This window comes from Planococcus citri, chromosome 1 (genome assembly GCF_950023065.1).
Source record: "Planococcus citri chromosome 1, ihPlaCitr1.1, whole genome shotgun sequence".
Taxonomy (NCBI): domain Eukaryota; kingdom Metazoa; phylum Arthropoda; class Insecta; order Hemiptera; family Pseudococcidae; genus Planococcus; species Planococcus citri.
Genome location: NC_088677.1, coordinates 65,076,323 through 65,097,997, shown reverse-complemented (window position 1 = coordinate 65,097,997; position 21,675 = coordinate 65,076,323). Strand labels below are relative to the sequence as shown.

General features: G+C 36.5%; 2 protein-coding genes across 5 annotated transcripts in view; one reads left to right on the top strand and one right to left on the bottom strand.

Annotated features, from left to right (window-relative positions):
* LOC135833379 (histone-lysine N-methyltransferase set-26-like) overlaps window positions 1-17,439 on the top strand; it is a 37,438-nt gene extending 19,999 nt beyond the window's left edge. For 2 of the 4 annotated variants that reach the window (XM_065347146.1, XM_065347145.1), the window contains exons 7-24: window positions 1,625-2,258; window positions 3,878-3,925; window positions 4,621-4,808; window positions 4,891-5,249; window positions 5,341-5,595; window positions 5,706-5,933; window positions 6,166-6,413; window positions 6,505-7,174; window positions 7,262-8,064; window positions 8,138-8,309; window positions 8,405-8,575; window positions 8,712-8,871; window positions 9,112-9,251; window positions 9,641-9,751; window positions 10,632-10,949; window positions 11,038-11,386; window positions 12,413-12,589; window positions 12,687-17,439. In XM_065347146.1, the coding sequence (XP_065203218.1) occupies window positions 1,625-2,258; window positions 3,878-3,925; window positions 4,621-4,808; window positions 4,891-5,249; window positions 5,341-5,595; window positions 5,706-5,933; window positions 6,166-6,413; window positions 6,505-7,174; window positions 7,262-8,064; window positions 8,138-8,309; window positions 8,405-8,575; window positions 8,712-8,871; window positions 9,112-9,251; window positions 9,641-9,751; window positions 10,632-10,949; window positions 11,038-11,386; window positions 12,413-12,589; window positions 12,687-13,015 (5,360 nt within the window). In that variant the 3' untranslated portion in view covers window positions 13,016-17,439. Of the gene's footprint in view, window positions 1-1,624; window positions 2,259-3,877; window positions 3,926-4,620; window positions 4,809-4,890; window positions 5,250-5,340; window positions 5,596-5,705; window positions 5,934-6,165; window positions 6,414-6,504; window positions 7,175-7,261; window positions 8,065-8,137; window positions 8,310-8,404; window positions 8,576-8,711; window positions 8,872-9,111; window positions 9,252-9,389; window positions 9,529-9,640; window positions 9,752-10,631; window positions 10,950-11,037; window positions 11,387-12,412; window positions 12,590-12,686 lie in introns of those variants that run through there. The other 2 variants (XM_065347147.1, XM_065347148.1) reach the window with 2 other exon arrangements.
* LOC135833380 (aminoacylase-1-like) lies at window positions 16,296-20,690 on the bottom strand. The gene is made up of 8 exons (XM_065347149.1): window positions 20,443-20,690; window positions 20,181-20,350; window positions 19,915-20,086; window positions 19,683-19,829; window positions 19,407-19,594; window positions 19,040-19,269; window positions 18,783-18,843; window positions 16,296-18,652 (listed from the first exon to the last, which is right to left on the bottom strand). Exons 1-8 carry the CDS (start codon window positions 20,519-20,521, stop codon window positions 18,509-18,511), a joined length of 1,191 nt encoding a protein of 396 aa, XP_065203221.1. The 5' UTR covers window positions 20,522-20,690; the 3' UTR covers window positions 16,296-18,508.
* Window positions 20,691-21,675: the final 985 nt, after the last annotated feature.

Genomic DNA, 21,675 nt, shown 5'->3' with positions numbered 1-21,675 from the left:
AATTTAGTGAACAAATATTGAGCCTACCTTCGATGACTGATTTTAATTCAAGAAAGGAAAATGATTATGATTATTAATATTGTTAAACGCTGTTTTTAGCAGCATGAAAAATCACTCAACAGTTCGTATTCGAATTTTTTAGAATTGTAAGCAAGCTGCAGCAGGGAATATTTTTCAAATCGTTCATAAATTTCCATCATTTTTCGAAGCTCAAATTAGAGACAGGAGTTGTGATTCTTGTTTCTGACCAATTTTCATTTTTTTTTGTGAATTTTTTTTTGCATCTTTTTTATTACAATTTCTCATTATTTTTCACTTTGGTTCCATCAATAGAATTATCCTACGAAGAGCAATTTCGATCGAAAAATTCGTTAAATTTAACCATCGTGTTGGTTTCGTGTAATTACGTATCAATGTTAGACCTAAATTTATCATTCATTACTCTCGACCGTTTATAGTACTGTATTGAATTTTATGTTTGTTTTATTAATTCAATGTTGCTCCGGAGTCGTTCATCTGCCGGTCTCGCAACGAAATTGGTACAGCTGAGCGCATCGTCGTCGTCGGTTCGTGTATAGAAAAAAGAAGAAAAAATTGAAACACGGTTACAGATGAGTAGGAAGGGGAAGGGGCGAAGAAGGAAGCATAGTCCATCGTGTTGTGCGCTCTTCGTATAGCTAATTTCGGACATAATCGTAAAATTAAAGGCGATTAGATCGAGGAAAGGGTTAATTTAGCGGTCGATTTTAAAAGAGTACGTGTTATTTATCGTTCATCTGACGTACCTAATCGATGGTAGATTGAAAAGTTTTGTTGCTGGCTGCATCGTAAGTTTGATGGGAATAATATTACTTTGGGTACATCGAACGTAGTCCATCAGATCGTGTTTATTTTGTCCAATATAATTATGTACTTTGTTGTTTCGTTTCAATTCATTCGATTTGGGAACAGTTGGAGGAAAATATCGATGCCTGAATGATCTCTTTCGAATGGATTGTTTTCGATGAACGATGCATTGTAGTAGAAACAAGCCTCGTTGAATTTTTCGATGATAAAGTTGCAAAATCGCAGAATTCTCGATTGTTGTAGAACGATTAGAAGAATAATATAGCAGTAGCAGCATTATACGACTTCTTGTCTCGTTTGGCTGGCTTTCTTTTACATTATTATACGTACGCATATTCGGAGTATATTTATGTGCTCGCACACCAGAAGAAAGATATCCCAACTGAAGTGTACCAATTTCAATGATTAAAATTATCTGTGTGTTTACTGATAAGCGTAAACGATATTGTATGTGTACGTTGGTCGATTTATCACATCGTGTACTAGTACGACGAAATGGGTCTAAGGTTGTAGTGGTGCGCTTTTTTCGTGTAAATACATCGGCGAAGAGTTATTGCGTTTTGTATGTGTGTACCTCTTGTAAGGTGAGAATGGCATATGTGTGTAGTGTATGTAATGTAATGTAGCTCCAAATGTAGGTATAACGAGCTGCTCGATACATGTGCGAAAATTGGTGTTGAATTTTTTTTTTTTCGGTGTAAGTTGAACAAGTGAAAAAAAACTCGTCGTGGTATTAATTCAAGGTTCTAGTACAATAATTCGAACGTTATTGTTTCAGTTACGTTAAACAATAACCGATTGGTAACGGTTAGCGGTGGTACAGCGACGGCAGCTCAGCTAGCGAATAATTTTTCGAGTTCCAGCCATCATCACGGACATGGTGGATCCCACGGGCACGGCCATGGGCGTCTAAATAACCAACAACAGCAGCAGCAACATCATCATCATCAACAGCAACAGCAACAACACCATCATCATCAGCAACAGTTGCATTTGCAACAGCAGCAGCAACAGCACCATCATCATCAGCAGCAGCAACAGCAACATCAGCATCAGCATCATCAGCAGCAGCAACACCATCATCATCAGTCGTCTGGGTTACTGACGCAGGCGAATAATAATAGTTCTATGAACAGTTACTCGTCGGTGAGCGCGATTGTAAATAGCGTCGCTACCAGTATCCATAATAATACGGCGACCAGCGTGATAGCGGTGAATCCGAAGAAGAATTTCGGACCTCAGACGGCCCTCGGTTCGCTGTCCGGTGTACCGAAGTCGTTATTGAAAGTAGGCGCGCTCGATAGACGCGACGAAAGTGATCTCAGCGAAGATGACCGTATACCGGATCCGCACGGTGAAGAGACCGAAACGGCGCCCGAAGCTGAAGAAGAGAGTGTTACGAGATGCGTTTGGTGAGTGGATTTTTTTGATATGGCTGCGTATTTATTTGTAAAGAAATGTTTGGATAATATTGGTGCATTGATTTTTGACTACGCCTTCTGAAAAATTTCTGACGATTCGAAATGTGTGGAAAATTTGTTATCGACGCGAAAGTGGTTGCAAATTATGAAATTTAATGTCGTTTTGTAGTAATTATGCATCATGTTGCTTAATTAGCTTTAAATACGAGTAATAATATCGTTCAGAATGTGAAAAATTGAATGAAAAAATCGATACGAAAGTAATTCTGAATAATCTTAAGAATTGAAGTGCGAAAAATTGTTCGTAATTTCGTTAAAAAAATTCGAAATGTGAGAATATTTTCGTTTGAATTTATATTCGAAGTTTTCGATTTGGAAATGCTGCAATGATCATGTGAAACAACACAAAAACGTATTGAATTGATAAATTGAGAGTTATTTGGAAGTTGAGATAATTATTGCTTCCTTGGTAGATAATTCGCTAATGTTTCGAACAGCTTGAGACATTGTTTTATCAAATTCAACTCATTTATTCTATTTTTGAAATTATGACAATTAGAGGAATTTTGTGTAATTTTTTTCAGCTTCGATAATGTTTTAATCAATTTTTGATTTAATTTTGAACATTTTTTGAACGACTTTTATAATAATATTGAAAATTTTTTGCCCAGTTTGTTCTTTTTCTGATATTTTTGTCTAATTTTAAACGTCTTTTGAACGTTTTTCGTTATGATTCTTTTTTTGATTAATTTTGATTATGATCCAACAAATTTTGTGCGATTTTTTTACAATTATGATATTTAATTTCTTTTTGAACGATTTAACAATGTGTCGTATTTTCTAGCGATTTTAAGCAATCGTTCAAAAATTGATAAAATTGAAGTCATTTTGACGTTGAAAATGATTTATTTCATTGTAGATTATTTTACATCGGTTCTAAGTACATTTGGAAACAACTTTCAGAATCATTTCGTTTAATGTAATTTTGGATATTTTGAGGTATACCTATTCGAATGACGTTGAGAGTTTAGTTCAAATTGTGTTATTTTTTGTCAATTTTTAGTAATTTTCAATTTTTCAGCGAGTTTTGGTGCAGTTTTTAAAAATTTCGCCCACTTTCGTTTTTTCCCTCAATTTTTAGTAATTTTGTTTTTTTTTGTACTTCAAACGCTTTTAAAATGATTTTTTTATATTTTGATGGTACTTGTGGAATTTGGTGTATTATTTTTTGAGATTCTCGGCAATCTGTGTGCCACTTGAACAGCTTTGATGTAATTTTATCAATTTTCCTGTGTTTTGGAACATCTAAAAAAATCCTAATAGTCTTAGCATTTTTTACTCTTTAAACCATCAATTTTTTGTGGTAAAATGACGTTGGTGAGCTAAAGTTTTGAAATTTCGAGGTGAAATTATTTTTTAAAAATTGATCGGATTTTTAAGTACACTTGGAAACGCTTTAGATGTTGCCAGAAAAGTGCCAACCAACATTGGTTTTTATGCTCTTTCAATGAATAGTGTAGATGATTCTGTTAGGCAATAAAATTTAAATTTAGGTAAAAAAAATGGAATATTATTGATCAAATAATTAATACTTGTTTTTTTTATTTCAGTGATTTCCAACACGATGACGGATACATGATCAGTTGCGACAAGTGCCTGTGAGTATTCAACTTATGTATTCATTTTTTTTTTTTTTTTGAAATTTTGAAATTTTGAACAGGGTGTCTAACTGTCCAATTTTTGAAAAAAAGGCACTTTTGCGGTTTTTACTTCAAAATTTAGAAATATCAGTACCTAAAATTATTTGCATAATTGACGATTCTGTACTAATTCAAACAAAATCTATTTTTTTGTTTTTTTGTGTTGTAAAAAAATTTGCTATTGTCAGTGCTTTAAACTGATTTTTCAATTTTGAGACTTTTCAAACCTCGTTCACTCCTTTCCAACTCGCTGTGGTGTCTCAAATGTCCATACGGTCTCCAGATTACCAATTTCATTTTTTTTTTGAATCAGACAAGATTTAACACGGTTTTTTATACTTCTTTGTGGGTATAACTCCTTTCGCTTTTTTTTGTATTTTTTGGGTCGAAGAAGTCACTGCGATGCCAGAATGTCCAAAAATTACTGAAAATACTTGCTTTAAATTTTTTTAGAGCGTTTAACTCCCTTCGTATCAGTTTGTTTCAAGGTCCTGACACCCCAAACATGATAGTAGTACTTCCTTCAATATTTTTAGTCGAAATAAATTTCAAATGCTTCTTAAAAATCATTCTAAACATCCTGTTTGAAACATGAAACATGTCAACACTGTAGATTAAATCACTATATTGATTTGAACTGTGAATTTTCGCAGAGTTTGGCAACATGTCGTTTGTATGGGTATATCGTGGAACCAGATACCGGAAGAGTACCAGTGTGAGAAATGCCAACCCAGGTATATCGATAAGAAACGCGCTGTCGAAATCCAAAAGAAAAAAATCGCCGAAAAATTATGTGTCGGCGTGAATGACGATAGCGACTCGTCAGATGCTCCTACTCCGAGTAAGTTGAGATACCATTCTTGCCTCTTTTTTTTCTAATATTCGCTCGCCTTTTCTAATACTTTTACTCTTCTTACTTACAGATGCTCGAGGAGGTGCCAAAAACCAAACCAAACGTAAATACAAAGGTCGCCGCACGCAGAACAAGCGTAAAAACGCCAAAGAAAACATGAAAGACGGTAAACAGCCGAAACGTAACTCGATGAGCGCAGCCGGTGGCAGTTCTATGGGCAAAAAACGTCAATTCTCCGAAGGAGGCGGTTCTACGGTATCGCCGCCGATATCACCTTCGCCGTCGTCCAACATCAATATGTCGGCCGAGCGTAAAAAACAGCTGCTGCTGGAACGCAAACAAATGCTTCTGGAGAAAAAACAAATCACCAAACGGTCCATTCGTAAACCGCAAACGCAGAATGCTAAACGTAATTTAGATAAGAGCAAGGTAAGCACGTCGAAACGATGAAAATCGTACGTACGTTATGTAGGAATTGCAATGTTGAAACTTGATCTATATTTTTGTGTGGATTTTGCAGACGGACGACGAATACGAACGTAAATCAATCGGCCCTTATACCGATAAAGAAGAAGATAGCGATCACTGTGCTATTCAACAAGTTCGAGAATGGGTAGACAGATACGAAGAAGCGGTCACCAATCATTACTCGCAAGAGTTACGAGCTCGTTTGAGCGCTGTTCAAGTCAACGGCGTTCATTCCGATTTGAAATACACGACTTTGCTTAAATCTGTCGAAAAGTGTAAATCATCGTTATTATCCACCGGTGGAAAAGTAAGTCATTGCTTGTTACGGTTATCTTGATCACGTTGATGATAAAATATGATGAGATGAGATTGATTGTTGAATTGTTGTGTTAATCTTTTTCGTTTTTATATTTATAGATCGTTGTAACTACGTGTAGCTTATCGGCGAATCAACCTATAATCGAATTACGGGGCAAATATATGTGGACTGGTGCTGCGTCTTTCAAACAAAACGATATTTCGCCGTCCACTCCGTACGTGTTTTACTATCGATTACCAAAGCAAGATATCGAAATATGTGTGGATTGTCGAAAATACGGCAATTTTGCCAGATTCGTTCGGCGGTCGTGTAAACCGAATTCAGAGGTAAGTGATGGTTAAAATTCGACGTTTGTATCGATTATCGATATTGAACAGTTTTTTGCATCGAAATTAATTTTTTTTTAAAATGGAACTATCCTAGATCCCAATTTTTGATATTTTTTGAGAAATTGTTTGCATAATCTAATGAAAAAAAAAATATTTTTTCTAGCGTTTCAAATCCAGCAAACGAAAAAATGCATCGAATAACGTGATTATTTTGTTTTTCGTGTTACAGCTGCGCCATTGTATTCGTAAAACCTCCCTACATCTGTACATAATCGCTACCCAAGCGTTGAAGAAAAATTCGGAAATCTTAATCGGCCATTTCAGCCCAGAGACGGCCAACAGCTGTGTATGCGGATCGCCGGAAAGTTGTACAGCGGCGAAGACACCGTATCCGCCACCTATGTCCAGGTACGGCGATAAACATTCGCGAGAATCTCCTTCTATTCGATCGTCTTCGACGTCGTCGAATAAAAAAACGTAAGTACAACACCAGTCATGGAATTTCCTCCATTCCGCTCCTTTGGGTGAAAACTAATCGTGTATTTTGTGTTTTTGTTTTGTTGAACAGCCCAGTGCAGGCGGATAAAGGTAAAAAGAGAGTCAAAGAGGATAAACGTAAGTTAACCAAAGAAAAAAGACGCGGCAGGCGAAGATCGCCTTCATCGGGAAGTAACACCGATCAAGGAGAGTCGTCTGATCGTGATCAATCGCCGACTGTGCCGTCTAAATTGACGGTCAACATGTGGGCCAAGCCAACGCTTAATTCGTCTTCGACGCCGGTCGTAAACGATACATCGGCCACAACGACGACGACCATGATGACCAATCGTAGCATTAGCAGTAATAATAATAATAACAACAATAACAACAACAACAACAACAGCGCCGACGAAGATATGTCCGATAACGAGACGCATTCTGAAAGCGAAATGCCACCTTCGCCGAGTCCGTCGAATCCGCCGGAAGATTCCAAACCACCTGTATCGAGTAATTTGACCATCCCGACGTCGCAGCCTGACTCGGCTACGAGTAACGGATTGAACGTCACGTCGAACAGTGTCGATAATCATAGCGACAGCGAGAAACCAGCTGTCACCACTCCGACGACGCCGAATAGTACGCCGAGCTCGTCGACTAAATTAAATTCCAGATCTACGCGTACTTCGGATTACGCCAAAAAGGAGAAACAGCAGTTAGATATGCCGTTGTTCTTCCAGACACCAAATAATCATAAGATGGTGAGTACTCGTTGCGTAGAAAAGTAACAAAACAAATGTACCGGTTCGAACGATTGAATAATCCGATTTTTTTTTGTATAATTTCAGACTCGCGAAGAGAAGAAAATCCAAGCCATAATGAAAGCCTTCGAGCAAATGGAGAAATCCGAAGCACGTAAGCAAGAGAATCAGCAAAAGCATCGACGCGAATCGACCTCGGACGCGGAAGCTTGCGGTAAAAAGACACCATGTCGGAAAAGCTCGACGTCTAAATCGCGTAAAAACACCGATACCAGCGAATCAGGACGTCGTGGAGGCGACGACGATAATTCCACCCGAAATTCGCGTAAAAATTCCCAGACTACCGAAGACGACGATGACGACGACGGTAACGCATCTTCGTCGGCGATCGAGTCGTCTTACAATCTCCATAAACTACATTCGATGAAAGAAGAGCCAAAATCAGACGATTCTTACCGTAAACCGAACTACATCGTCGAGAATGGCGGCGGAGCGCGTAGCATCAAGGTAGAAACCGAAGATGACGAGGATTCGGAAGATGCTTCCGGCCTAGACAAAGGCACCGATAACGAAGACGAGAAACCTGTAGTCTCGATTGAACCGAAGAAGTTGATGACGTCGCCGGTGAAACTGTCGCCTAGCGGGATGGTCGCCGGGTTCACGTCGCCCGGTACTCTATCTCCGGTTAAAGTGAATAACTCCAGGTTCGACGTTAAAATACCCGTTTCCGAGTCCGCCGATAAGGAATCCGTCAGAAGGAAGAAAAGCGAGGGAGTTGTCACTCCGAAGACTAAATCCGTCAAGCTACAGTCACCGTCCAAGGCTAGAACGAATAAACCGACGCCCAGAGGGAAAGCTACCCTGAAGACCAAGGTTCCCAGAGGCAAAAAGTGAGTATTCGAGTTCTTAATTGATCGTAAATTTACTATCGAACTAAATTAACCATGTGATTTCTTCGTATAGGCGGAAAAGTGACAGCGGCGCCGAAGATTCACCCGATACAGACCCAGCCATCGGCGATATCAGCGAAAGAACTCGTAGCGCCGTCCAAAGACAAAAGAAAGCAGCTTTTACGAAACCTACCAAAGATGATAAGAAAAATTCGCTGGCGAATTCACCGAATAAGTTTAAAAAGGTGAGTTGAAACGATGTTTTGAAATAATTAGTACGTTTGTGACGAATAATTGGAATTTTGGAATATTGTACGTTTTGTTTTACTCTCGAATATAGACTGACGATCCGGTCATTTCACCGTTCTCGACGCCGCCCAAATCGAGAGAACGATTGGATAGCAGTAGCAGCAGCGGAGGCACTCCTCCAACCCCGGTGTCCGATACCTGTCTTCTGGTGGCCGCTGCCGTCGGTCATCTTACTGATTTCAAATTTCCAAATACGAAAAAAGTAAATATCCGGCGTGTAATAGGTTTCTATGCTTGATGTGGAAGTCCTTCGATGACTTGAAGAGGGAAAGGGGTGGCAAAAATTCCAAATCTGAGCGAAAATGTACTAATGAGATTCGTTTTCGATGTGATTTCAGGAACTGATGAACGCCTGGTTCAAAGAAGAGCGTAAACCATCGCCCGATGAAGAAATACCAAATAAATTAACCAATCAAGAGAGCGGAAATGAATATGCCAAGAAACGTTGGCTCAGACAGGCGATCAGCGAAGAAGGAGATAGCTCTGGTCCAAGATCTGGTTAGTATCGAAGTGAATTTTGAAATTAACGGCAGCGAGAGGTGGTTCAGTCTGAGAAGATTCTATAAAAATCAGATTTTGAAGGGCTTTCTGAAAAAAAAAAATTGTAGTGCTTTTCTCAATGAAATTATTCTTCGTGCTCGAGTTTGACTCACATTCTCCCTCAGACTGAAATCCCTCAAATTGCCAAAATATCTACGTGACCAAACTTGAAAATTAATCATACATGTGTTTTTACAGAAGAGGCAGTGTCACCGAATGGCGACTACGGTGGTCCTTTAAAGAAACGTCGTTTTGCTCGAGAATCGATGTCCGAACAAACATGTGGCTCGCCAACGACCGGTTCATTTGGCGGCAGTGTTGGCTGCGACTCGAATCAGGTAAATAGAATTTGAAATTAAATTTTAGATAGATAGAGATACCATAGTGATATAATATCCACTTTGATCGACATACCTACTGGAATGGTTACGAATGAGGGAGATAGATACATGCTTTTTACCATGAAATCCCAGCAGCATCGTCAGCATTCACCGCAGCTTGGCTCGTCTCGCGTCGCATCGGAATCGAATATCGCCACAGTCGGTCGGAATGGGAAGAAGGGGTACGAGGCCGAATACGTACACGGGAGAGGAATATAATAGTTGAAAAAATTGAGTAAATAGGAAGTGGTTTTTTTTCTTTGTTTTAAAGACGTGATGCAGGCGGTGGTAACGACGTCGGTGTTGAACTCGGCGTATTTATGATATTCTGTGTATGTATTTTATAGATGTCGTTTGATGATGACGATGACGACGTTGCCTCTCCCGACGACGCTTGTTCACTTTACCGGGCCAGCGAGGGTGATGGCGTCGAAGCATATCACCCCACTCGGCTCCAAGTGAGTTCACTGAGTATTACGATATCACCTACTCTACGGAAGCCTGTTTACACGTTATTCGGCGGCGGCGGCAGCTTTATACATACCTATGAATTCTGCGTTGAGAAAAACCAATCAGTTCGAGAGGAATGGGGCGGGAGAGATGGGTTTCATTCGAAGCCGATGCCGCCGTGTCACGTGGACGGTGGAATTGTGTATAAATGTGTTGCTTTTCCTTTTCTATTTTTTTTTTTTTTTTGTTTTGGTTTTTCGTTCACTTTATAGTACGTACGCGTTTTTTATGGTATAGAGGTATTTTTTTTGCGTTCTTTTGGGTTTGCAAAGGTCACGCGTGTAATGTTTGATTATCGTAGGTGTCCTTAAAGTACACATATACACATCCTGATTTTCGTATCCGTTGAAGTGAGAACTTGCCCTTCGAGAAATTGCAAAGTGAATACCTAGAAACTTCTAAAAAGTACCCAGATTTTTGTAGAAGAAGCGATGAGTGTGTTTGAAAAACTTTCGGAAGAACGACATAGCTCAGGATTTGTTGAGAAAACTGCTCCTTCGTGTTGGATTTTAGCTGAGATGAAGAGGATCTGGTATGAGTTTTCATGTTCTTGGGTGTCGAATCTTCTTACGTCGGGCACGTACTCCCTTCAACGGATATGTAAACATTGTCAACACCCACACACGTTTACTTCTATATTTTGATCAAAGTGTGCTACGTATTTGTCGATTATATTCGGGTTACATAATGTAATCTACCTATATAACCTACCTATGTGCTGTAATGATTGTGTGGCGTAGTAATTTGGCGGTATTATTTTCTTCTTCGGTAAATTTACGAACTTCCGGTACAATATTAATCCTGAATATGTTTCGATTCGTGTTTCAGAACGAAAGTAAACCTTCAGTTACCGAAGAGTCGGCTGGGTCGAAGAATATCACCGCTTTGGATAGCGGCTCGACAACACCGCCGCCCGATAAAATGCCAACCACTCCTACACCTCCTTTGGATATGATGGATAAAGACGAAAGCAGCATTATCGTAGGCAGTGTGCTGTCCAGCGTGTTGTCTGCGGTGGCCAACGTCGATAATCAGTCTCCCCCTCCACCACCACCCTCAACGCCACCTCGGCCTGTTACCCCTCCACCTAAAGTGGAGGCGAAAAAGCCGCCGGAAACGGCTAGTCCGCCGATCAGCAAGAAAAAAGTTAGTATTGCGTTGAAAAATGTACTTTTTTCGATGAGAAGAATTATTCGTAAATGATTATTGATTCATTTTCATATTTTCCGCACAGCTCTCGCTGACCGAATACAAACAACGTAAAAGCACCGCTGCCCCGAGCACGCCGACGACACCAGGAGTGCCAACGACAGTACCATCGTTAGTCGGAAATACAGATATTATCGGCGACGTTGTCCAAGAAGTTCCTGCATTGGCGTCTGCCCCGCCTCCGACAATCGATCCGGCCGAGACGGTTGAACGATCGTCTTCGCGGTCGTCGATAACGTCGTCGAGCTGTTCCGAAGAGGAAGACAATAGTCATGCCGCTTCAGCTCAGGTCATTGCCAGGTCGCTGATGATCGAAAGTCGACACTTATCTTATGGCCCTCAAGCGAGCGCTTTGTTCAATTCGATACGATCTGGTAAATATGCGTAGAAGATTATTATTATTGTACGAGTGTGACGATGTCGAAGACAAAAGGTTCGTGAAGATTTGACGATTTAGAAATTCAGGGTTTTCTCTGGGAAATTCCTCGTATTGGGTGTTGCATTCTCAAAGTCCGGTATTTCTGATTCGTTGGCGTATCGTTCGAGCTTCTTAATCCCAACATGACTTCTTTCTTGAGAAAAAAACATCATCGCTCCAGGTCAGGTCTATGTTGGTCCAGTTTACAGAGAGGTCTCCGTAATTGAAAAAAAATTGAATATACTTGAAAGAAGTCTGTGAACATTTTTTGTAAATATTAAATTTCTAGATCGAAGTATCTCCAAATAAATCCCATTTTTTTTTTAAATTGAAAATTACTGAAAAATGTTTGATAATTTCTAATTTTATTTTTTAGTCATTTTTTCGATTGGGGGGGGGGTTCTGTTCAGGTAGACCGGGGGAGAATTATTATTGAAAATAAAATTACTCACATTTGGAAAAGTTCTGTTACAAAAATTGAAAAACTTTACTTATTCAGATTTTTATAATTTTTTTTTTGGTTTTTAATTTTTAAGGCTTCTGGCACCAATTTTTTGGACTTCGAGAAAAATCGAAATGTCACTTTTTTGGTTACTTTACTGTTTAAATTTTTTTAAAAATTTTTGGTTTCTATAGTTGTTACTTGTTTTGGAGAAAAAATGAGTACGAGCCCTGCTCATTTAATGTGCTGAATTAAAATTTAAAATTATGCCAAAATCCCCATTGAATTATTTGCAAAATTGATGCAGATTCGAAAAAAAATCTGTAATCAAAATTTAAAGCGCATAAATTGTCCACCGTTCTCCTCCTTTTCCATTTAGGAATCGAATTTTTCGAAATTACTCGGAAACTACTTCCAAATTTTGTCATGATTCGTCACACTCGTATTTAAATTGAAAGTAAAGATGTATTATTCAATCCAAAATTTCGATTGAAAATGACACGTCGAATTAATTTCAAAATAATTTGTTTACTTTCGCAGGTTCTTTGGGCGGCGCAACTGCGCAGACATTCAACTCGAAAACGAACCCCGGCGGCGCGGCTTTACCTCGTGAAAATCTGGCCGACAGATTGAAACGCGAATTCGACGTTCACGTGCAAGAAGACGAAGCGGAGAAAAATCGAACTATGCCGCCTCCATTATCGCCGATTAAAATCCGTAAGTGCAAATGCTGATTAAAACGACGAGCCATCTTTCGTTGCATTCTTCCACTCAGTGGAACCGATTAAAATTAATTCTGCATTTTCACCCTCAGATGTGCCGATGCAACCGCAACCCGAACACTCGGCCGCCGTGGTAGCCGCAGCCACTGCAGCGGTTCTGGGAACGACGCCGAAAGATCTGCATTTAAGGCTGAAGAAAATCGTGCCTCCGCCGCCTCCTCCTCCTCTGCCGGCAATACCTCCGCCGACATTGCCTCCGTTACCGGATCCGTCTCAGTTGTTCGGCCCGTACTATCCGTACACGGCTGTACCCAGAGTGCCTACGTATTTTACGGCTCCGCCACCGCCTCCGCCTCCTGTGCCTCCGCCGGTACCTCCGCCTTTACTTCCACCGCCTCCGCCTCCGCCGCCACCTCAGTAAAGGGGCAACACAGGCTACACCGTACGTGTTTTATTATCATTATGCTACAAGCAAACGATGTGAACTTTTTATTACAACTCGACGCGGAAGAGTCTCCGTTTAAGTACAAATTTACCGGGTGATCGAAAATATTTTCTTCTGTCTTTTCTCTCTCTTTTTTTTGTACTAAATACGTAAGTTTAATTAATTTGTGCTCGTATTTTGTTCGTTTGTTGGGAGTTGCTGTTGTTTTTCTGTTCAAATTTTTCGCTTCGCTGCCTCGTTTCGATAAACCGAGTTTTACGAATCGACGACGACCTGTAAAGAAGTACCTAAATATTGACGTTAGAGTTTTAACATTATTCGTGAATCGAACGTATTTTTTCGTACGTTTCCGCTGCCTCCAGCTACATATACCCAAGTTGAGTAAATTATTATTTTTTATAAACGTGAAAATTATGATCGATTTACACATTTTTTCGTACTCGATTGGTTGATGGTTGATTTCCGTTTCTTTCTCCCCTTTTCTTTTTCTTTTTTTTTAGAAAAAAAACTACGATAATATTACGCTTTATTTTTGTTTTTGTTTTGTTTGTTTTTTTTCTCTTTTTTAATTATTTTTAACTAGAGGGATACGTATGTATCTGTGCTACGTTCGAGTATTTTTTTTATACATTTAATTACGAAACGCAATATAGGAAGTTTAAATTTTATTTAATTTATAGAACAATAACGCGACGTGCCTGTTGTAACTTTAGTTTATTTTTTTGTGTCTTGTCTCTTGTTCGTTTTCCTCCGCTCCGTTTTCTCTTTTTTTTTCTGGATAAAAACATTCGATAATTTTTCTCTCGTCGTAGGAGCTGTTTTTATCGCGAACATTTGATTTGTCTTCGTTCATCATTATTATCTGCAGTTTTGAGACGAACTAAATCTTGTGTTCCCATTCCCCCCCCCCCCCCCCCACTGAGCCTAATTTATTGACGGTGCATTTTGTATGTAAGATTGTTTTTTTTATGCATAATTTAAATAGGTAAAATCTCCATCCACTTACGTTCTTTCTCCTCAGAGATTGCCTCTCTCAATGAAAATCGTACTCCCTCGACCCTGATGACCGGAAAGGGCATTATTTGGAAATTCTACAGACACCCTGTAGTAATTTGCAGAAGAAGTCGACGACGAGATACGATCGGTGAATCGATTGATTTAGTTGGACGGCTGCGTAGTTGTATGATCATCGGTTTGGTAGCTCAGAAGCTTCCCTCTTCCCCTCCTCATCTCCATCACGATATATAATATCGTATACGAGATCTTCCCAGTGTTCGTAGATGTGTGTCTGTTGTTGTTGTTGATCTTCCGTGATGATTGCGCATGTTCCTAGTCTATTTTTTTTTGTATATTTTTTTGCTGTTTTTTTTAAACGATTTATCTCGGAAATACGAGGTGTGTTTTTGTAGTAGGCAAGTTAGATCTGATACAGATGGGAAGAAGGTTGTTGGTTTTGACGGGGAAGGTGAAGAAAAAGGGAGTTGATGATTTTTTTCCGTACCCTATGGTTCCAGGTTCTCGGACAGTTCGTCGAATGCGGATTTTTATTAAATTATTCGAGCTTTTTGGACTTGGAAAAGTTGTAAAATCCTATCAATAGAAATCGTTTCGAAGTTACTGAAGCATGGCAAATTTGATTCTTTTCATTATTCTCAGTCTCGCTGTTTTAGTGAATGATTCTGATTTAGATCATTTTCGGTGTTTGAGTTCATTGACCTTTCAAACAGAATTTTCATTGCGGAAAGAATCGAATTTTCCATGCTTTTCGTATTATTCAAAAAAATCAAAATGAACGATTTCTCTTCTTTGGATTTGTTGCTACACTGTTTGAAAAATTATTTGAAAATCGAGATTATTTGATTATTTTCGAAAAGAATTTTATGAATTTATGCTTGAAAACGGGCAAAATTTATATTTTTCAAATTTGTTTCCTCGTTTTTAGATTTTGAAGACGTACGCGATCTTGAAATTCGCCCCTTACATCCCTATGGTCAGCAAATTACTTCATGCCAGGGTCATTTTTTCCAAACTATAATATTAGAATCGGGTAATGTTACATTTTCCTCGCCCAAATTCGACCCAGTGTCCGGGAACCAACTCGATGGTCGAGCTATCGATGACTTCGGAGCTCTTAGGTTCATTTTATAAAATGCATTTTTGAGAACACCTGTGCACCTTTTTTGACTCTTTCTCCGAGTACATTTGAAAGAAAATACCTAAGCATAGATCTGATTGTGGTAATTCGTGCAGTTGGCAGTCTGCGCCCGGTTTTGTTTACCTCGCTATTACCCTCCCTGTCCCCTTCCCCGTCCCTTCCTTCTTCCTCTCCTTACAACCGCGTAGCTGTTTCTATTTGAAAAAAGTTCGCTACATTTAGCCCAATTCTATTTGAAAAAAATCAATAAAATTAGTATTCGATTTAAAAAAATTGACGAGTACCTAATTTTCATTTTTTTACTATCGCCAACAGAAAAAAAAAGTGAGCACATTTTGTACAAATTGATCGAATAACTTTCTATTATACAATCGTCTAAGAAAAGTGATAAAATTGCTCTTATTTTTGTACTCTTATATGATGAAAATTTATTACCAAGTTGAAAAGTAAAATAGCTGAAAATGAAAATCGCGTCTATCGCGTGTCTCAATTTTACTCTTGTAATGCTTAAAGAAAAGAAAATAATAACGTTTAATTTTTATATTGTAAATATCGTGTACGTACAATTAATATTTTGATTTTTTTTTTTTGTATTTAAAATAAACAGCCCGAGTGACCTTTCGGTGAAAGTTCGATTTCCGGTGAAATTTTCTAGTGATCCGAAGGTACATACCATGCGAAGGCTGGTAACATAAATGAGTTTAATTTTGCTGGCAATTCCCAAACCCGGATTGACCAATTAGCGTCTATTTTTCTTATTTTTTACGACGACGTTTGGAAAATTTCATCTCAAAAAAATGTATCGAGGCGATTTTTCGACACACAGATGGCCCCTATTCAACAGTTACCGTTCTCTTAATTTTTTTTTGTACTAATTTTACTGTTGTAATGTGTGTAAATATGCGATGACTTTCTATCCCTTCTGTGTTTTTTTTTATCCCTTACTCCCTTAGTTGTTGTTGAACTTATGATGAATCAGCTAAAGCTGAGTTTACACGGATATGATTTCTTTTAAGGTGCCATCTTGGACGAAAATTCTCCTTCAGTATCTATGTAGGTACCTATTTATTTATCGAAAGACGTACGCGACCGTCATCTGAGATATAATTTTTTGCGCGGTTTGAAAAATCAAAAATTTCCCTTTTCATGCCCAAAGTTACCAATAATGAAAAAAAAAACTGGATGGTCTTGTAATTTGAAATTGAAACGATTTACGTTGGTAAATGATATTGGATTGATGTCGACGCGTCGTCTTAGTTGATTTTTGGAAAATAAAATAATTAAATTGACGAGGGATATACGAAGAGAAATGGACGAAAGGGATATTTATTTTAGTTACCATTTTTCGATTTAATTATATTATATAGGACGATAGAGTGTTTATTATATTTTTATTTTTTTTGTATAAAAAATGTTGAGAAAATGTTCGAAGGCGTATGTTGTTTTTATTGTTTATTGTTACGTCGTGTTTAGTAAAACGAGAAAAAAAAATGAAAAAAAATTTGTAGATTTTTAAGCTTTTTGTGTATAAAAATAATGAAGAAATGATTTTTTCGATTTTTTGATTTTTTTTTTCTAGATTATGTATTGTTTACAATTTTTGTTTCTCTTTCACTTGCTGTAATAAGTCATTGTATAAATTTTGTGTATAAAATTGTTACGAGTATAATATGTCGTTGCTGGTTTAATCGAATGCAACATTTTGTTATTGTTTTTCTTTCTCTTTTTTTCGTTACGTGCTCATTTTCTAGATAAAATGATAAATTTATATAAAATAATACAAAAAAAATGGTAATTATAAAAAATAAGAAAATATATAAGGATGAAAAAAAAATTTGTAGGTATAGTTGTAAAATTTTGTATTGTTGTATATATTGTGTGAGGTGAGATTGTTTTAAAGAACCGACCATTGTCAGGGGCGGCGTTCATATGTAACGTGTCATTTTTTTCTTTTATTTTTTTTCTCTGATTGTTCTTATAGAAGTAATTTATTTTTTATGTTCTTTTTTTCCTCCACTTGATCATCTTCCGTCTTGGATGCCCCTCCCCTTCTGTTTGTAAGTTTTAAAACGTTTTATTATTTATTTGGAAAAAATATAAGTAAAATTTTATTATTATGAATAATTGATAAAACGTGTACTGAAAATGTACAAAATGTAAACAAGTTATTATAGTTTATTTTCTATTGTTTATATGACATTGTAAAATTTTAACTTTTTGTCAAAATAAAATATATTCTTTTAAATTTATTTTCATTTGTTTGGCGTGTGGGTCATAAGGTGTGGAAGATTTGATTACGATTTTTGTTTTTTATTTTGGATTTAGCTCGGATTATATTTTAGTTCAGCGGATGGGTTGATTTGAAAAATATATTTTCTATTGATCTGTATGAGATTTGAACATATTTTCGAATTTGGCACCTCCCCATGAAAAGCCCTTTTTGGTTTGGTCGCTGAAATAATGCTGAATTCGTACTCTGCAGCTTTGAAAACATGTGTTTAGATATGTCACTTGAGATTTTGAACTTATTTTCGAATTTTGCCCCTGCCCTTCAAAAGCTCCTTTTGATTTTTTTCGATGAAATGGTATTAAAATTGAATTCGTTCGTATAAGAGAGTCTCCAAATCATATGTTTTGATAACTTTCTGCTTCCATCCAAGATGGTTGCAACGTAAAAAATTTCCAATTAAGTTAATTTATAACCCTGTTAAATTCTGAGCAATTTGTGAATATTTAAAAAACAAATCGGTGCAAAAATATGAATTAAAAAAAAACAAAATGTTACCAAGTTGACATACAAAGCTAGAATTTTTGAACCTATAGGAACCTTATTTTTGAATTAATTTTTTTGGTGACCACATGACCTCCAAATTCGGGAATTTCAGATGAATTTTTGGAGTTATTGGTTTTCAAATGACTAAATTTCAAATCGATTTTTGGAGTTTGCGTTGCATTCAAATTATGAAACTTTAAATCAATTTTTGAAGTTCAAATGACCTCAAAATGACGAAATTTCAAATCAATTTCTGGTGTTTGCGTGCCCAAAAAATTACAAAAATTTTAATCGAATTTTTGTACCTTGAGTTTTTGAAATCACACGACTTCGAAAAAAGGGTCAATGACCTCATTGACCAGTTTCATTACTTCACTTGCGTTGTATCCAGTTCTTTACTTTCGATTGATATGGTGTTGAATGAAGCCAGTAAGGGTGATTCATGGCTTGCAACTTTGCCAGGTTGTATATATATTTTTTTTTTAAACTCACTTTATTTAGTTACAATAAAATTTAAAATCTTTATCCTAAATCTCCTTGTCTATAATGACGCTAGATTTTTTATAACATTGTAATACACGTCTAATCCAAACAGGAATATTTTTTCGTTCAGAAATTCATCGTGATCGTGCATCAATACAGGCGTATTAATCATCGGAGAGAACCCAATGGCAGGAATACCAACCTGTAGTGAAATTAACGTGATGTAGGCGAATAGAATTAATCATTAAAGATGAGATAATATATCTTCTGCGAAAAATTGGGTAGAAAACAAATAACAATTTATCATCATAAAAGTGAGTATATGTCTTTACCTCCCTGATGTAACGAATATCACCGCTGCCTGTAGAAATCATGGGTTTCCATTTCAATTCCCTGATGGATTAATTAAAATCTGAATTATTTTCAAACAAAAAATTATTTACCTATCTATGTGTATATTGTTATTTTTTTATTGGAATTTTATAGTATAATTAAAAGAAATAATTTTTAAAAAAAAATTGATATTTGATAAATATAATTTATATTTTATATTTATTTTGATAATAATCTTTATAACGATCATGCTTACATTTTTTCAATAGCACTTTTGAATTCTATCCACCATGGATTAGAATCGTCTAAAGGTGTGGGAGGGACGTAAGGATTTTTCTTACGAAATTCTAATCGAACGCCTTCACCAGCTTCTTTGCACCACGATTCAATCATACGATGGAATTCCTCGTGATCAACATCAATAGAAAGTCTGATATCGAACCCTACGCTTATTTCTGGAGGTACCACGTTCATTTGTATTCCACCCTACTTGCATAATAAGATATTAGGTAGGTATAATAGGTAGATAGAGGTACTCGTATATGTAGCTTGTAGATGTGTAGGTATTATATTCGATTAGATGATCCACTCAATCCAGTAGAAGTATTCTGATATAAACTTACCTGAACCATGGTCAGATTTATAGTTGTAACATTACCAACCTTGAAATCAGGATTGGAATGCAACCTACGTTTTTCTTTTTCTCGATATTCCAAGAACTTATTGATAACACGTTGAAGTTTTTCGGCTGCTGTATTCTCATGAAGCAAAGAACCGTGGCCAGTGTTTCCGTTACAAATCACCGACACATCTGCAGAATTATCTCAAGAATTTGATTATTATTATAAGTAAACCAGGACTTCTGATTTGATATTGAGAGGAAAAAAACAATAACTAACACCAAATTGGACGTTCGGCGTAAAAAATGTAAAGTTCGCTAGATTCATTGGCCATTCCTTCGTCTAAAGCAAACCCCACGTTTAATTTTAGGAATTCTGGCGTTTTAACAAAAATACCCATTCCTTGCTCGCCTCCAATTTCTTCATCTGAAACTCGTTTATTCAATTAGTATCCCCGAGTAAAAATTTATACTGCATATTTAAACACTCAGAAAAGTCAAATTATTCTCACCGGGCACAAATAAAATGTGGATTGTCCTTTTGAACCGTAATCCTTCTTTGATATATTTTCTAATTGTTTCGATGTATTGAATGCCAACACATTTCATGTCTTGAGTTCCCCTCGCATAAATGTTACCATTTTCATCTTTAAACGCGTCAAAAGGTCCGTACTTCCAGTTATTCTATTAAAATATTGTGTTCAATTAAACATAGTAATACCTATAGGTAATTTAGAACAATAATTTTAGTAAGTATAGGAGTAGGTGCCTCACTTACTGGGAATACTGGTACCACATCCATATGCGAATTCAGTAACAAAGATGGCAACTTCGGATTGGTACCTATCCAAGTTATAACAACCAATGGTTTTCCTTCAACTATTTCAATTATTTGAAATGGTAGCTCAAGTTCATCAGCAAGATTGGTTAAAAATGAAACACATTTGTCTGCAAAATAAAAAATAATATAAGATTGATGGGTTGTTATATAATAATACTTATAATGGAAAATAAAATATCATTTTGTCTAATGCACTCACCATAGTTAACGTTCGGATGCACCGTTGGAATCCTCAGGTATTTTCGAAAAGTAGTCACCGCTTGGTGTTCTTTTTCCATTTTTTTTTCTCCAACCGTTGAGTATATAGGTAGGTAGGTAGGTAGGTAGGTACAGTAAACGTAAGCGAAGTATGGTATCAAATGACTGAGTCAAAGACCGTGTGGAAAAAAATCACATTGGAAATTAACAACTTAATAATCTTACTTAATGAGACGCGAAGATTAGATAATACGTATTACTTGTGTCTTGGCATGGCGACATATTCAGCACTACAGATTAAACTTCAACCTGGGCGTTTATTTTCTTACTTCTATGTACATTCAATGATATGTAGCATACTATTACTTTCAGTATGAACGTTGAAAAATTATTTGGCTTGAATATTCTACAAATTTGAGGAATGGACCGATTTTTTTGAAATAATTTATACGCTGGTGAGGCCTAACATGAGGCAGTCAGCGGATAAAATTACTTAAGTAGCTTCTGGAGTAATTCCAATTACATAATTACAAAAATCTGACTAAATTATTTAGTGGTGATTTAGTTCAAATTTTTACAAATTTTTGTACTTGTAAGTAATAATTTTTAATAATTTTGTTTTTGGTGATTTGTAGAATAAATTTTCGCATTGTGATTTAGAATTTCATTTTTAAAAATTCAGATCACGTAGAAGTTTTCGTGGTGATTTCAAATGAATTTTTTTATGTTGAATTCTATCGAATTTTTTTTTTGAGCGATGACAACAGAATTTTTTACGATGATCTCGAGTGCATTTTTCATGAGTGATTTAGAAAAAAATGATTGAGTGATGAATGATTCAATACAATTCAATTTATTGCAGCTGACAGCTTTCGCTATATTTACAATGTCAATGTACAACAATAAGAACATTAAAAAAATAAATAAAAAAGGATTAATACATAAATTTAAATTACAATAAACATGGTACAGCCTAAAGAAAAAAATGAATAGAAAGTAGGTATACAAATAATTTTAGAAAATCACTTAGAAATACTCTTTCGTGAGTGAGAACAATTTTTTGAATACCTATTGTACAAAAAGGTTTGAAATGAAAATTTAAAAAAAAACAACAATAAAATAAGATAAACTTATTAATTTAGTAGCAACATTTCTTCATGGTGATTTAGTTTGGATTTCTTTTGTGATTAATTTAAAATGAATTTTTAATTGTACTCTTCAATAAATTTTTTTT